Raw genomic sequence first — 16,347 nt, forward strand, 5'->3', positions numbered from 1 at the left:
GCGAGACGACACCTGTAGGTCGCGAGACAGCAACGCCAGCAACAGGTGTGTAAACAGGGACGTCACCGGTGGCGTTTGTGTGGCGTGAGAAGATCATATGGAAATGTGCAACCCCGTAGAAGTGTCCGTTTACATGGAAACGTTTGACAGGGATGATGTGCGAAAACAAATGTCACCTGGCTGCATGCAGTTGATTTATTGCAAAAGTTTCCAGTTAATAGCAGGTTAGAGTGTGAGATTTACAGTAATAAACCTATAAAGTCTGTAACGGTGTAAAATTGTACTTTATAGACACGTAAAAGTTTGGACATGTTTCTGGAAATATGTAATTATCAAGAGAAAACACCAGGAGAAGGTTATGAAATAACGTCGGATTTAACATTTAAAGCAAATATCTAATCAAACACCTCGCACAATATAAAATAAACTATTGGAACAGTTCATTTTATTGTTTAATACGGTGATTAAGAAGTGGATGCATCATTATATATTACCGTCTTCTTGTAAGCAATCGTCTATGGAGGCTTTATTTAAGCTAAGTGAATGTATTATATCTTGTATAGATGGTGCCTTAGGATCATGCAAGAGGAATGGGCTCACATCATTTGCACTAAAACGGATGCGGTCCAGGAAGAAGATGTGGCCGACAGACAACGAGGAGGAAGTGGGCTTATCAAATTTATTTTAAGGGTCGGCACTTTGTGTCTGAATTAACCTGTCACGAAGACTCATTTAAACCCTATGAGGATGCCCTGCGAGATTAGTAATGAGCTAACGCACCGCATCGCAGCAGCCCCGCATCAGCCGGCTGGCCCCAGCTTGACTCCACGCTCCAGTCATCCCGGTTAGAAAGCGGTGATGTAATCCTCCCCGTGCAGTGGAGGGAAAAGCTCAGAAATAGAGCTGCTTTGAATTCACACCTCCCACAATGTGAGCGCACACAAAGGGGTTTAACTGATCCTTAAAATCTAATAATTAGTGCAGCAATCTAGAAAAAAAGAAAAAAAAACCCGCACTGTACTTTCTTACATAAGCTAATGCTGTAAGTGTCCACAGGTCATTTATGAGGACTGTTTTTATAGATGCTTTCTACAGTGTTTAGGTGATGTTTACATATTCTGTGCTTTATTTAGCATTGTACATATCGGGGGCAGTGTTGAGTGGCTTTTTATTGTAATCATGATACAGGACCCTTCATAAGAACCTTTGCTGTTACTGCTGTTGGTGATTTCTCTGATGTATTACATGTAATGTGAACAGAGTTGTTGAGACTGTCTTTTATAAATTGTGCTATTAATACTAATGAAATATTTCATATGGATTTTTAAAAGTTAAAATAAAATCTTTCTGAAATAAAATATCTGCAGATATCATTATAATTTCATGGGGATGATAATAAATAGAACTGAAGCTTTTTTCTTTTTTACAAAAATCAAATCCTCAAGCACTGCAATGCATTAGTAGGAAGGGCACACGGTCTATTATATTAAACAACTAGTCTAAAAGACATAGTTTATGTTATAACCTAATCATGAGTAATCATAAAACTGAGCTTGCAACAAGATTATAAGATGCTCTCAGCAGTCATAATGTATGATTCCTGATACAAATCTACAAAATGTTATGACAAGAGAATCATACAAATATTATTCTAAGGACTGTTTAGAGTCTGGATATTAGAAGTCACAAAACAACTTAGATTCATTCCTTAATACTCAAATAATCTTACCCATTTCTCACCAAGGACCACACACAGCACAATTGCTTGTCTTGATTTTATACTTTTTTTATTGTGTTCTATTTTAAAATGAACATTGCAATACTCAAACAAAATAAAAGCATTAAATACCAATTGTAGCATAAATATTTAAACATGGGCAGTATATAGTGCCATAAATAAAGAGCACAGAAAACATACCATATTACAAGTCAAATTACATTTATCATAATAAATTAACACAAGAAAAAAGTCTTTAACAGTTTAGAAGTCTACATGTACACAGAACTGTGACTATATACTATTTATTCAGTTTTAAAGCTGACAATATCACTGCTCTCCTCTACTCCATGTCAATAATTTGATTTGTGTGTGTTTCCTCTGCCACCAGCTTCCTTTGACACTCGCCTCATCCACAACTAAGAAAATGTAATTCACACATTGTCACAAGTCTCACACATATTGTGTGTGTCTCTTTCTCATGCTTATCTTTATTAAATGTCTTCCAGCTCTATAATAAGAAAAAAAACCACAACATTGACAAACTTGCACTGCTGCATGTGATGTGGGGGTGGAGCTCAGTATATCTGGAAGTGAGTTGAGGTGGTGCCGTCCTTCCAGCAACGCAGGTTTTCAATGACGGTAGAGCGACACAGTGGACACGTTCTCTCCCGGTCGAACCACACACACAAACACTCTTCACAGAACACATGCTACAGGGGAACAAAATGTACACGCCTGCTTTCAGTTTCATGACAGAAGAGAAAATGCATGGCTTAAAATAGCTAAAATGTATAGTAGAAAAAAACATTTTGCATTTGGCTGTGACAGGCTTTTAATTTTCTTCACATTTTTGAGTGATCGAACGTCACAATTGAAGATCTACCCTGCCAGAGCATCTTGTGTCTGTGAACATGCTTTCTAACTAATGCTGACCTTTGACTTACCACCAACACTAGAAATGCAAGGAGGAAAAAATAGTGCAGGAGAGCTGTTGTTTCAGTTACAAAGAAACTCATCTCAAGTGATGCTGACTGTAGTCAAACATTCCTTCAAACTCTCAGCTGGAGATGGCAGTAAAACTCTATGTACTTTAACTTAAAACAACTTATTTTTGAACCCTCTATCTAGTTTACTGAGCTCTTACCTGACACAGAAGAGCAACAGGGTCTCTGAAATCAGCCTGACAAATGGCACAGACGTCACCCACGTCGCTGCACTGCTGACTGCCTGCTCTCGCTCCATAACTCTGGATAAGACAAACAAGGTGAAAACCAGACACTTAAATTATTTTATCCTAGATTTATTACACAGTCACAATACAAACACAAAGATGTACAGTACATATCCCTGCATCTGTTTGCGGATACTGATGAATCAGACCTGGGAGCTGCAGAGGACGACCAAGGCTTTACGTATGGCGGACAAACGACCACAGATGTCAAAAGACTGAAAAAAGGCACAGCGCAATCATTAGTTCTCAACACATCTTTGTATTTAAAATTTCCTAACTTTCTTTTACACTAAAATAAACATTTGAACAGCAAGAAAATGCAATTGCCATGTTAGCAGCTATTCATTATTTCACATACACATAGGCAGGCTACACAAAAAAAGACCGAAAAGGAGCAAGGTTGCTAGCCAAATACAGGTCACTTTACCTATGTTTGTAAGCAACTGTACTAATAGAAAATCATTGTGTGTGTGTGTGTGTGTGTGTGTGTGTGTGTGTGTGTGTGTGTGTGTGTGTAATTTCTCAGTTTTAGGAAATCTAGCACAATTTTCCAGTTATTTATTGATACAGAAAGTGTTTGTTTACCAGAATCTAGGAGTTGGTAGGGTTAGGGAGAACCACTGTGTTTATGTAGAGACCTGAAAAAATGTGTTTCTCATAACACAACCCCTTTAAATATATACATTTATTACCATGGTCACTGTTCTACTTTGGTGTATTAGCCAACATTGGCAAAAAAAAAATGTTACAGTTAAGGCTGATGGAAATCCATTATTTTTGAATGTATTTGTTAGAAAAAGTAATCATTTGATTTTGATTATTGACAATCAGGATTCAATAAAGTGATGTCATATGTTTCCACTGTCATGACAGTCTGTCCAATAGCTGAGGAATTTTTAATATGAACCACAGTGGGGGCAGCAGACGCTGCCATCCTTCAGTCATTCCATGCAGTTAGCCGGAAATTGATTGTCTTGACAGTTTCTTGGTGTATTCTTGTTCCCCAGGATGAACCACAATCATTTTAAGATGTACATATTATTGAATGAGTCACGTCTCTGATTAAAGATACTGCTATGAAACATATTGAAACCATTCCTACTTGAAAAAGCAAAATATTGTTTTATCCAAATAACCTTTTGTCCAATACCAACATCAACCCAATTCAGAAGTCTCTGGTTAAGCTCATATACCAACACTATCGTCATAATAATGGACAGTCTATTGAACACATATCGTGGAGAGACACATGATGACTGCCACTGAGGTTTTAGACATTAAGCAGCAGGAGTCAAATCTTAGACCTCTTGATTTGTCTGTATTTCCATTTCTTCATAAGAATAATCCCTTTGTCTGTTATTTGACTCCTGTATGACTCTCTAATGACTGCTTGCAATATTTCTGATGTTGGGATGTGTAGTCTCCAGTCGCATGATAGAAATTTGAAAAAATAAAAAGGTATGAAGGCAATTTTGATCATTGCTATGTATTTTGCTTAATGTGTACCTTGCAAAGACTGTAGATGATGATAAGTGTGGCTCCCAAGAAGTAACTGTTGGAGGGGTCTTCTCCCATGATGTATTTGTACCATAGCTGGATGGGCACCAGGGCCCGAAACAGCTGGCTCACCTCCTCGATGAGCAGGTAGAACTTACCCTGCAGGAAAAAAACAGCATTAGAAGAAGTCTCATGAGCAGCTGCAATCAAAGATAAGACAATAATCCACTAGAAATACGAATAACTCATGACGCTGCAACACTATGCACTATTGTATACAGATCTGGATCTTAATTCACATCTGGTACAGTAAAATACATGAAAGGAGCATGTGTATTAGGTCACAGCATAATTAACAGGGAGGGGCAGAGATATGGTACCGCTACCAATATGTACCTGAAAAAACGCAAACTCACAAGGGATGTCTTGAAATATTTTTCATGAATCCGTAAGATATTGAGATCTAAACAAAAATTAGATGTGGATCCACTACTATGGAAAATATAATTTTTTCCTGATACTCATGTACTGATGATGGACAAGACATATAGTAAAATTTCCTCACGCAACATATTAGCTGAATTATTAGGGGTTTTTTTTATTATCATGTTATATTATAATAAAATTTATCAAAGATGTTGGGAATTATTTTTTGCAGTGATAAAATTGAGTTTTTATATCATTCACTTCTGAAATTGAGTGTCAAAATAACGTGATGCTATTTTAAATTATATTCTAACTAAACCTCAGTGTTTATAGTGCCAATCCCTCTACTTTGTTTTCAACACATCTTTTAACAGCATTTTTTTTTTTTATCAGTAATGATACATCTCGTGATGATTACATATTTTGTTTTGAGATTTTCTGAGCTTTTGCTCAGGCTTCGATGACACCGGCATTGGAAAGAATGTCATGCCAGAATGTTTTCCATTTTACTCAGACTTACAGTGTTCACTGTACTTGAATATGAATCACATGGATAAAGGGAAAACAAATTGGTTCTAAACTGAGACAATACACTGTTTATTTCTCTTCACTCCACTCGTTAACCATCCCAAAGCAGAACGTGCTCCACAGCTTCGAGGCGTTCTTCTATCTGGTCATGAGCAGTACAGTATTAAAAGCTTAAATCAGCATGCCTCCAGCCAAAACATGGCTGCTGTCCAGAGCTCTGCTGTTTTTCAGCAGTACAAGCAATTTTGCCACACTACAAGGGAAACTGGCGGCGGCTCATTCCACCTGCTACCCACAGCTCCCATTAAATTCAACCCAATGGGGTTTGCTTGCTACCTTTTAAAGAACCTCCGATTCTCTAAACAATGAAGAGAAAAAAATGAACTTTTGCCCAATGCCACAAATTGTGCTAAGAGAATTGGGGATGGTTAAACCAGAGGCTGCAAAAATGAAGGCACACTTGATTCCCCAATGACCCCTGTGGCCTCCCAGCTTGTGTAATGACTTTCTGGATGTTAGCTGACAAAGATTGATGACTGTGGATAAAGAGCCACAAGCAGCCAGGTTGGTAGAGGAGGAAGACCTCTGGCAGTGACTAATTTATCTTCCTTATTGTCCCCTCAGCTTCATATCCCATAGTACCCATCATGCCAATGTAAATACTGTCAAATCTTAAGTTTGAACAGATGCCAAAGAGTTGGAATAAGCTCCTTTTGAGATTGTGTTAGAATAGTTTCCTGTTGGTTTCTTTGCTTGTCTGATTACGTAAGTAAGGACTTGGAGGATTGAGTTAGTTTTCCACAGGTATACACAGGTAACAGGTATATTTCTTTCCTGCAGTAAATGCTATGTCAATCAAACCATGGTATATACCCAGAATATAACATGATTTTCCTCAAACTGGCATCTTTTACTCTATTTATGGCTCACGGCAGTTCTCCTTGAGGCAGACTGGAAAAAAAATTAAACAAACCAACAAAATAAAAGCTGCTCTTCCCAGCTTACTACATCAGTGTTTTGATAACCGGTCTGGTTTTGCTTGAAAAATGTCAAAGTTTTTGTTTTCTAGATTTGACAACGAACAATGACGTCGCAAAATAAGGACAGTAAAAGGTCGTCGGTGTCATAAATGTCCTTTTTTTCATTTACCCGAAGAGATTCATTTTACTGCATTTTTTACATCATGCCCTGGGGACTACAGATGAAAACTAGCCTTCTGACTAATTCTGGCTTTCTCAACCATGTGTAATCATGTGTTTTATAAAATTGTCCCTTTTCAAATAAACTAAACATAAACCAAAATCCAAAATGTGTCCGACCAAAGCAGTTTCATTCTGCATGCGTATGTAATACAGTGTATGTTTATGTGAATGTGAGTGGAGGGAACAGGTAATGGTTCATCTCCGGGGAAGGATGACCTCACCCATGCAACCCCCCCGAGGGTAAATGAGCTCAGTTGCTGGCTGCTGTGGTTCTGATAGGCCAGTGGAAAATTTAATCCTAATACTCCAGAAATTCCCCTCGTCCTCCTGACACACCCAGCACATGACCTGCACCTGTATGAAAATCAAAGTTGATGTTGATCTGTGTGTGTGCGTGTGTGTGTGTGTGTGTGTGTGTGTGTGTGTGTGCAGTCATATTCTGTTGCTTCTGGTCAACTAAGCATGCACAAACACTCGCATGTATAAGCCTAACCTCAAGAGTTTAATTTGAAACCTCATGAACACAAAACATTTTAATACTGTGACCCGTCATCGCTTCCTTCACTCAGTGGAGTATTTCATCACAGTCAAGAATTTTCCTCACATTCTTTGCTCAGTTATCAACCGAGTCTTTCAAACTCTTGATGTGGAACATCGTGTAACTCAATGATGGGTCACATCACAAATACAGTATGACAGTTCTAAAAAAATTCACATCAGATGACTTTCAAATGTGCAGTGGAAGATTTCCTCAGTCTAAATGTTGTAAAATATCACAAAGAAATCTTGCAAATAATGGAATTCAGGTAGACTACCTTGCAAAATATTAAAAGGTAGCCCGTCACCATGCCACAACACCATTAACTTTGCAAAATTGTTGTTTTTTTTACTTTTTCCATCAGATTTATTAGTGAAGACTTGTGGATTATGAAGTGAAATCTGGAATAATTTGTGTACAATGTGTGTATACAACTGAAGCATATCCAAATGAAAATCCAGCTCTGCCTGATTTATTAAGAATGGAGGATTACAGGCCAGAGTTGGATTGTGATATTTTGTTTGATTACAATTTACAGGACATTAGGGCCTTGGTAAAGGTATGCACTATGCTCAGGTTCATTCTGAACTTTAACTATATAAAGAGTTAAAATTAAAAATTGTGCATAAAATCATGATATTTGGGTTTATATCTTTGTAATTTATATACTGTAAATGGCACAAAACAGAAATCCAGTAAAAGAGAAATGAATCCATGGATTGCACATTTTCAAGATAATAGTTGTGTTTCTTACCCTGGATTTGAAAGCCAGAAGAATCTTGGGCAAAAAGAGGACAAAGCATTTCAGAGTGATGGTGAAGTACTTAAGAACAAAATCAGTGATGCCCACGACCCAGACAAGGTCAAAGAAGTCAAAGCTGCTGAGGTTGGGCTTGGAAAACATGAGGCTGGAAGAAAAAGAAAACACCAACATGACAAGTTAATGTGATGTCAGTGTATTCTACAGGAGACAGAAGATTGATTAAATATAATAAATAAGCTAAATATTGAACAAAGTGTAAGGAATTCTTCCTAATTAATAATGTCAAAACCAAAAATACTCACAGGACAAGACCAAACATGAATAGGAACACATCCTAAAGGAAAGTGAAGTAAATGGACCAAGTAACACAAAATGAATTTAAGAACATAAAATATGAATCGAATACCAACCATAAGACAGAGGGCTGAAAACACACAGCTAATGCAAAAAATACCTGCTTTAAACTACCTGTTCTGCAGCTCCTCATGACTAAATGTGTAGTAGATGTAGAATGTATTTCCAGCAAGGAACACGATGATCCACAAAGCAACAAATACAGATCGCTCCTCCTGATCACACAGAACACACACAAAACTATTTTAGCAGTATTAAAATACATGCCTTTACATTTGTACCTACAATCGCTTTAGTTTTCACATCTACACTAGATAATCTGAAAAAATTAAGCTTGTGAGAGGGGGGTTTTAAGGGTTAAGACAAGAATTTCACCTTCTTCATTACCTGATTCAGCCCATCGAAATATTTGTTATGGTGAAATCTGTTTTATAACTGGAATTCAATCATTTCTCCAAATGATAGAGTACAATATTACAGCTGTTACATTAACCAAACCATTGGAGTAATTTATTTCTAAACATTTTAAAGGATTAGAAAATGATAAGGCTCATGATACTTTCACTTTTCTTAAACTCATTGAAACCAAAACCAACAATAAATCCATCCCACTAACAACTATCATATATACATTCAATGCTGGATGCATCTTCTTCTTCTGTTCTACTGGAGCTCCCTTGTTTTCCAAAACATCAATGAGACCCTCTGCTTCAATGAATATTATGCTTTTCAATCCCATCAATGTCTGCTCTGTCGTTTAGTTGCAGTCAATTAAAAATACTGCACAAAACTTCTGCAGTAACATCAATGTAGTCTTTAGTTCAGTTTGAGTCAAGTTTGATACATACAAGCAGCCTTATTCTATCACATAGAAGCGTAATTTTGAGTAACTGCTTCTCAATATCAGCTGTAGATTCAATTATGATCGGAAAATATTAAATGTTGCCAAGAATCCTGTATTAATGCGGTGTTTAATATAGTGAAGTGTTTGTATTTGTTTACCCTTAAAGACACTTGATGTCTAAAGGTGGAATTGGCATACGTAAATGTGCTGGCCATTCCCACACACACAGCAATGCCTGCAAGAGAGAAGCGCAACATGATCACAAAACAAACTTCATGTTGCTTCTGATAGTTAGACACGGTGTACCCTCAGACATCTACTGAAGGCTCGTCAAACAAGTCCACCAAACAAGCTGCTGTACCTAGTTTATGCTGAAAGCAGACTTTAGCTAGGAGAATCAGGATGAAGGGGAAGCCCCTCTGCAGCCACGTGATGACTGCCTTCAACTCAGAGAGGGCGGGAGCCGGTGTGGATGGGTCTTCCTGGCCATCCTCCCTGGAGCCGTGCCTCTCTGATGCAGCTGCTGTAGTGGCCTGCTGGAGCAGGGAGGTTCTGTGCTGTAGGGGATGGTGATGAAGAAGATGGTGGTGGTGATGGTGATGCTGAGGTGCCCTGGGGACAAAAGGTCCGACCTCAGAGCGGTGTGGCCCCCCCTCTTCTCTGGATGATGCAGTCATCTGGATAAAAACTTCAGGGGGAGTGCCGATGACTAAGCCGGCTGCCTGGAATTGGGCAGAGGAGACAGAGCCAGAAGGAACACCCACCAGGCCAGAGAAGATCTGCTGAGGTGAAGCAGGTGAATCAGGCTTCAGGCAGTCAAACACACCACCTTCATCCAGGCTGCTCTCAGATCCAAGAGTTTGGCTTCGGCTCCTGAGTGGGGAAAAAAGAAGGGATACAAAAAATTATTCGTGTAAAAAATGGCCGTGCCTTATTTTTTCTAGATCCTACATACTTGACTCTTTTCACAAGTAATGTTTTTGTTGTTGTGCTGTGAAGTATGGCTCTATGATATTACATTTTAATATGCAATATCACTCCAGTACACATCTGATCATAGCAGGGAGATCACAAAGAAGAATAACATTTTAGGTCACATCCCACTGTTTTGTGACAGGATAAATATAAATTGGATTTGCACTGATGTTCAAAAATGTTACTGTAGAAGGCTCTAACACAAAACCATAGCACACCATCATCATACGAAATACATTACAAATATGCTTTGATTCAACAGGAACTGAGTCCCAGACTGCATGTATGAATGACATCGAGTCAACATGTTTTACATATGGTTCCATAGTGTGTCAAGTTGTAATGCTCCTGAGAGCTTTTCATCCCACCTTTCAGAAGGCATGCCATCCGTGTTGCTGCTGTGTCTCCTCTGCATGGCACACCGTTCATCACCACATGGTTAAACCTGCAAATGCAAAACATCACCGTCAGTGACTTGAGTCTGATTCACAGATTGTAACTTCATCCATTCTGCTCGGTTTTTGTGTCGTGCATTACGTCCTGCATCATGCTGCGTGATAATGTTTGCGTCTCTACCTGAATTAGTTCATCTAATGGCTTCATTGCATTTCAGATTGTCATATTTAGTGTCGGGTTAGCTAGTTGTAAGTAAACAAAGATCAGGTTTATTAAACTTCCTGGATGACGTCACCGATGATGCGTGTCTACCAATCAGCGCCGCTCTTCCCTGCACACTACATCCGTGTTTTGATGGTCAGGTTTTTACTTGAGAAATGTCAAACTTTATGTTTGCTAGGTCTGACACCGAACAATAACGTCGCAAAAGAAGGACGGTAAAAGCTCACCAGTGTCATAATATAACGGTTCTTTTTTTCATTCGCGTGGATTTTACCCAAGATTAGAAGCTAATGCTAACTACAGCTAGGTACCAGGCTAACAAAGCATCTCTTATGAGGAAATTTTAACTTGCGTCCCTCAGAGTTGCTGCTTTAACCTGTAGGTCATGTCTGTAATTTATATTACAGACATTATAAATTTAACAGAAGTCCGACTAATTTGATTGTGAATGGAAGCATGGTAAGCTAATGCGTCTGTCTTGACTGAAAATACATGTCTGGATGTTTATATCCACATCGATTTTGTCTTATAAAGCCAGTCCGCGGAAGTGCAGTGAGACAGATTTGCATACAATTTTCATTGGCAGTCAGATGCAGCCATAATTGATGATTTGAGTAGAGGTTTGATGTTTTGGACTGTCACTGACATCGACATCTCCACGTGAAAAGTCATGCTATGATGGTGCTGCGTCGGTTACTGAGAAAGCGGTGGGTGCTCGGAGTCGTGTTCGGACTGTCTCTCATCTACTTCCTCACCAGCACACTGAAACAGGTACACGAACACATGGTTGTGGGAAAACTTTATAATCGCTGTTCTGTCAGAAAACAGCCATCATCACTAATTTGGAGTGTGCTTTAACTTTTTATTTCTTTGAAGATGGGAAACAAGATCTCAATTTAACTGGATATTAATTCAACAATTATTACTGATATTGAGTGGCCTGGCAGATGTGCATATCTGAAATCCTGATAGTAGGATAGTAAATTATTGTTTTATGTGAACTATTCACGGGATAGAAATAACTATGTAATAATAATAATGAATCTTTACCAAACATAAACTACGATCTACATCAGTTTTCATTGTCTTGAAGCCAATGATGCACACTCATCAAGGAAGGAGAGGAAGATCACAACAATTTGTTTTAAAATTTGCACCATAGTTACTTATCATAGGCTGACATTTCATTACAATTTGTATCATTAGAAATGATGATATGCAAGCAACCTTTTCCATTATTGACAGCTGATTATTTGGTCTCTTCAGCACACTTTTGACTAATTAAATTTAGAATTTTAACTTTTTTAACAGTAATTATTGAGACAAAGATCTTTTTTTTATTTAATTTTAATTTTATATACTGGTTTGATCCCCGGAGGGAAATTAAGAACGCACACTCTAGCTACTGATTCAAACGCATGCATACATATATATTTGTGAGTACAGGCCCCCGTATCACACACACACACAAGGGGGCCTGTAGGCATGCAGGGGAGGTAGAGTGGCAGGCAGCTCCTTCTTGGTGCGCCTCAAATGAGCAATTTGTAAAGGGGACGGCACCTTGCTCAAGGGCGCCTCGGCAGTGCTCCGGAGGTGAGCTGACACCTCCCACTGTCAGCTCACCTCCGGATATTTTTTGGGGGGCAGGAGCAGGAATCGAACCGCCGATCTTAAATCATAGAACGACCCGCTCTACCGCCCGCTTTACCACTGAGCCACTGCCGCCCTGTAAACACTGCTGTAAACTGCTGTAAACATATTGGGATGCCTTACTTTGTTTTAGTATTATTTGCAAAGTCAAGTATCATATCAGTGCAAATATTAGATTTCAACAAAATACATTCAGCATTTTCTCACATTTTGTATCATCCTATATTATCCCATGATTTACTTTAATTGCTCCTAGTCAGCATTTCATGACCTATACTAACTTTGCAGGAGGAGAGGACCATACGTGACCGCACGCTTTTAGAAGTTAGAGATTCAGATCATCGCATCCTCTGGAAAGTCCGTTTCAACCTGGGAAACAGCAGCCGACAGATCACTCAATGCAGAAACTCCATCCAGGGCAAGACACTGCTCACAGATGAACTTGGTGAATAATCCTGCCATCCCATTGTACCAGACAGCAGTAGTCCCCAATCCCTGGGCCGGTACTAATCCATGGATCAATCGGCACCGGGCCGCACAGAAAGAATACATAACTTACATTATTTCCGTTTTATTTATTATCGGATTCTGAACGATGTTTTTGCTTTAGAAAATCACCAGATTTTCTCCACAACATCTGTCTGAGTACCCTTTACGCTTGTCGATGCTTGCCTCGATCACATGACTACCTTCCGGCCAATAACAGAATACATTCCCGCTAAATTGAAACTCCCGATCTAGCAAAACAAACAAAAAACAAACGTTATTGTAACGTTATGAGCACATTGCTAATAAAGCTGCTTACACATTGGATTCATGCTTTTTTTTTTTTTTTAAACAATTTTAAGCTGGTGGTATCATTTTATTTTGTTATATTTATCCACTTTTAAATTTCCCAGCTTGGGATAAATTGTCACTCACTCACTCTCTCTCTCTCTCTCTCTCTCACACCCACACACACACACCTTAAAGGCCAGGCGCTGAAAATATTGTCTGACGTTGAACCGGTTGAGGAGCAGTGCCATACAGTGATGAGAACGGCAGCTTCATGAGACTCTTGTTGCCTTTTAATCAATGCATATTGTTCTCTGTCTTAAGGTTACGTCTGTGAGAGAAAGGACTTGCTGGTTAATGGCTGCTGTAATGTCAATGCTCCCAGTTGCAGACAGCACATTTGTAAAAGCTGCTTGGCCAATGGCTGCTGCAGTATCTATGAGTACTGCGTGTCTTGTTGCCTCCAACCTGATAAGGTAACCTGTCATAACAAAGATTTTCACATTTTTGGGTTAACGCTGCTATCGGAAACTGCATTCAATGCATAGATTTAATTGGATCATTCTGAAATTCAAGAATTCAGATATCGTGTGTCCGCGAGCTGCATCACGAGATTTGAAGGATGTGTAAGTACAAGTTGAGCAGATTGAAATCGGCGTTATCTTTACACTATTTTTCAGCAACCTGTTCTTGAGCACTTCCTGAATCGGGCCGCTGAAGGTTTCCAGAATCTCTTCACTGCTGTGAGGGATCACTTTGAGCTGTGCCTGGCCAAGTGTAGGACCTCTTCACAAGTATGTTATCAAATAAAAATAATTTAAAAAAAAAAACTTGACAAGCGCATATCTGACATACTATCAAATTTTCTTTCTAAACACATAATTGGTTTGTAACGTATGATTTTGCATGATTAGTAAAAATGTTTTCCTTACAGACACACAGCACATATTCCTCTTGTTTCCCAGAAGGCAGTTTAGCATTATCCTTTTCTTCTGTCTAAGCTTCATAGTATATATGTCCAACATTATTTCACTGTGACTAACTGCTATTGTCTTGCAAGGACAATGTAGTTTGGCTGTATGAATTTTGTATTTTGTGTTTCTTACGTTTCCAGAAATAACATATTTTTACATTCACTCTGCATTGATTTTGACCTTTGTTGTCCCAATTATTACTTTCTTGTCAACACCGCCGTTTTTGGTCAGTTGTATCAAAGGGTATCAAAGAAATAACGTAATGGCATATTTTATAGTTGAAGAGGCAGAAAGATTGTTTTATTTTGTTCCTGTTTTCCTTTTCAAAGACTAACCTTGAATGATAAAAGTTTATTAGGACAACTTAACTAATGTCATTGTTTATCTATTGACTTTGTTCATAGTGGAGGAAAAATGTCTGTGGTGTAAAGAAAAAAATTCAAAATTCAATTCACTAACTTTTTTTTAACCCTCTGACACAGAGTGTTCAACATGAGAACACCTACCGAAACCCTCAAGCAAAGTACTGCTATGGAGAGAGTCCTCCGGAGCTCCTACCTTTATGAACTCCCAGATTCAGGATGTACAGAAACAGCCGTTGTCCAATCTCAAATCATCCGTTTATGAAGATCTAAGGGTTGTTGGCGAAGACATTTTCATAAACTCCTGCTTTGGACAGTTTTGCACCATAGTGGAAAAAGGATTACATCTCCCGCTAACCTCAAAATGGACAAATGCTGTACATGATTTTATTTACACTTCATAAGTGCATAGAACACTTCATGAGTTCATCCATGATGGTCATCAGCTCTACATAAGTGGCAGCTTATTTATCAGATTCAGAATCAACTTTCAACCGTAAATTTTCAGGAAATAGGCTTCATTTTAACAGATATTATCAGCAGTTTAATGTTTTGTTGATATTTTAAAAACAGCAAAGAATGTGTTATTACTTGTGTGTTTAGTGCATGCATATGAAATTTCTGGTTAATAAAAGTGACTGTGAATTGGAAATGGTTAATGCTCTTTTTATTAACAGATTAGATTAGATAGATTAGATAGATACTTTATTAATCCCGGAGGAAATTGCATATATCCACTGCTCAGGCATTACTTAACAAATAATACTGGATAAACACCAGGAGAAAAGGAAACACTGACATCACAGGACATACCACAAGACATACATTACACTAACAGACAGGCACATGCAGCACTAACAGGACTTATATACTAAACTATAACTAAAAATATAAACAGTATAAAATTTAAAAATATTACAGTATTAAAATATAAACAGTATAAAATAAAATCTAAACAGTATAAAATTGAATTAAAATATAAAAACAGTATAAAAAATAAATAAATAAATTTTATATATATATATATACAACAGTATAAAATTAAATTTAAATTAAATTAAATCCATTTTCAACCCCGTGCTGACCTCGCCACCTCCCCCCCGCTCCTCCTGAGAGAGTCATTGTACCCCCTGATGGCACGGGGCACGAAGGAGGACCTCAGCCTCTCTGTGGAGGCGCTGTGTGACAGCAGTCTGCCGCTGAAGGTGCTTCTCTGCTGGGAGAAGGTGGTGTGTAGGGGGTGCCTGGTGTTGTTCATGATGGCCTTAATTTTAGACATGGTCCTGCTCTCCAGAAGCATATCCACAGAGTCCAGGCTCAGCCCTACCACTGAGCCCGCTCTGCGGATGAGTCTGTTCAGACGGTCCATATCTCTTTTCCTGGCCCCCCCACCCCAACACACAATGGCGTATGACAGCACACTGGAGACTACGGACTGATAGAACATGAAAAGGAGCTTAGGACAGATGTTGAAGGAGGCCAGCCTCCTTAGGAAGTACATCCTGCTCTGCCCCTTCTTGTACACACAGTTGGAGTTGAGTGACCAGTCCAGTCTGCTGTCTAGCTGCAGTCCCAGGTACTTATAGTTTTCTACCACCTCCACCTCACTGCCATTGATGATCACCGGCTGTGGAGAGGGAGGTGCCCGCCGGAAATCCAGAACCATCTCCTTTGTCTTGGAGACGTTGAGCTGGAGCTGGTTAACAGGTGCTGATGTGTTAATTTCACAGGTGTTAAGAGAAGTTCAGTTGAGTGTGCATTTTATCCAAAGTAATTCATATGCTCAGACGACATTTAAATCTGTTGTCTGTCCAAAGCAAATCTTTTTTAAGTGCTAGAGGGGAAGAAATGGTATCATATGATCAAGCAGAAGCATGTGAGTTTGATTTCA

The 16,347-nt window shown here is 38.8% G+C and overlaps 2 protein-coding genes across 4 annotated transcripts; one reads left to right on the plus strand and one right to left on the minus strand.

Annotated features, from left to right (window-relative positions):
• Window positions 1-1,774: 1,774 nt before the first annotated feature.
• Window positions 1,775-10,769, minus strand: rnft2 (ring finger protein, transmembrane 2). The gene is made up of 10 exons (XM_068311832.1): window positions 10,655-10,769; window positions 10,447-10,523; window positions 9,465-9,976; window positions 9,262-9,338; window positions 8,374-8,474; window positions 7,897-8,050; window positions 4,458-4,607; window positions 3,101-3,166; window positions 2,865-2,966; window positions 1,775-2,430 (listed from the first exon to the last, which is right to left on the minus strand). The coding sequence occupies exons 2-10, from the start codon at window positions 10,491-10,493 to the stop codon at window positions 2,296-2,298; spliced, it is 1,344 nt and encodes a 447-aa protein (XP_068167933.1). The 5' UTR covers window positions 10,494-10,523; window positions 10,655-10,769; the 3' UTR covers window positions 1,775-2,295.
• A 37-nt stretch (window positions 10,770-10,806) lies between these two features.
• Window positions 10,807-15,089, plus strand: spring1 (SREBF pathway regulator in golgi 1). 3 transcript variants are annotated; one of them, XM_068311830.1, is made up of 6 exons: window positions 10,807-11,155; window positions 11,365-11,467; window positions 12,635-12,791; window positions 13,445-13,596; window positions 13,801-13,914; window positions 14,577-15,089. In XM_068311830.1, exons 1-6 carry the CDS (start codon window positions 11,145-11,147, stop codon window positions 14,658-14,660), a joined length of 621 nt encoding a protein of 206 aa, XP_068167931.1. In that variant the 5' UTR covers window positions 10,807-11,144; the 3' UTR covers window positions 14,661-15,089. The 3 variants fall into 3 exon arrangements, with proteins under 3 accessions (XP_068167931.1, XP_068167932.1, XP_068167930.1); XM_068311829.1 differs by having other exon boundaries at window positions 10,825-10,911; XM_068311831.1 differs by lacking the exon at window positions 11,365-11,467.
• Window positions 15,090-16,347: the final 1,258 nt, after the last annotated feature.

The sequence above is a fragment of the Antennarius striatus genome, chromosome 3 (assembly GCF_040054535.1).
Source record: "Antennarius striatus isolate MH-2024 chromosome 3, ASM4005453v1, whole genome shotgun sequence".
Lineage (NCBI taxonomy): Eukaryota > Metazoa > Chordata > Actinopteri > Lophiiformes > Antennariidae > Antennarius > Antennarius striatus.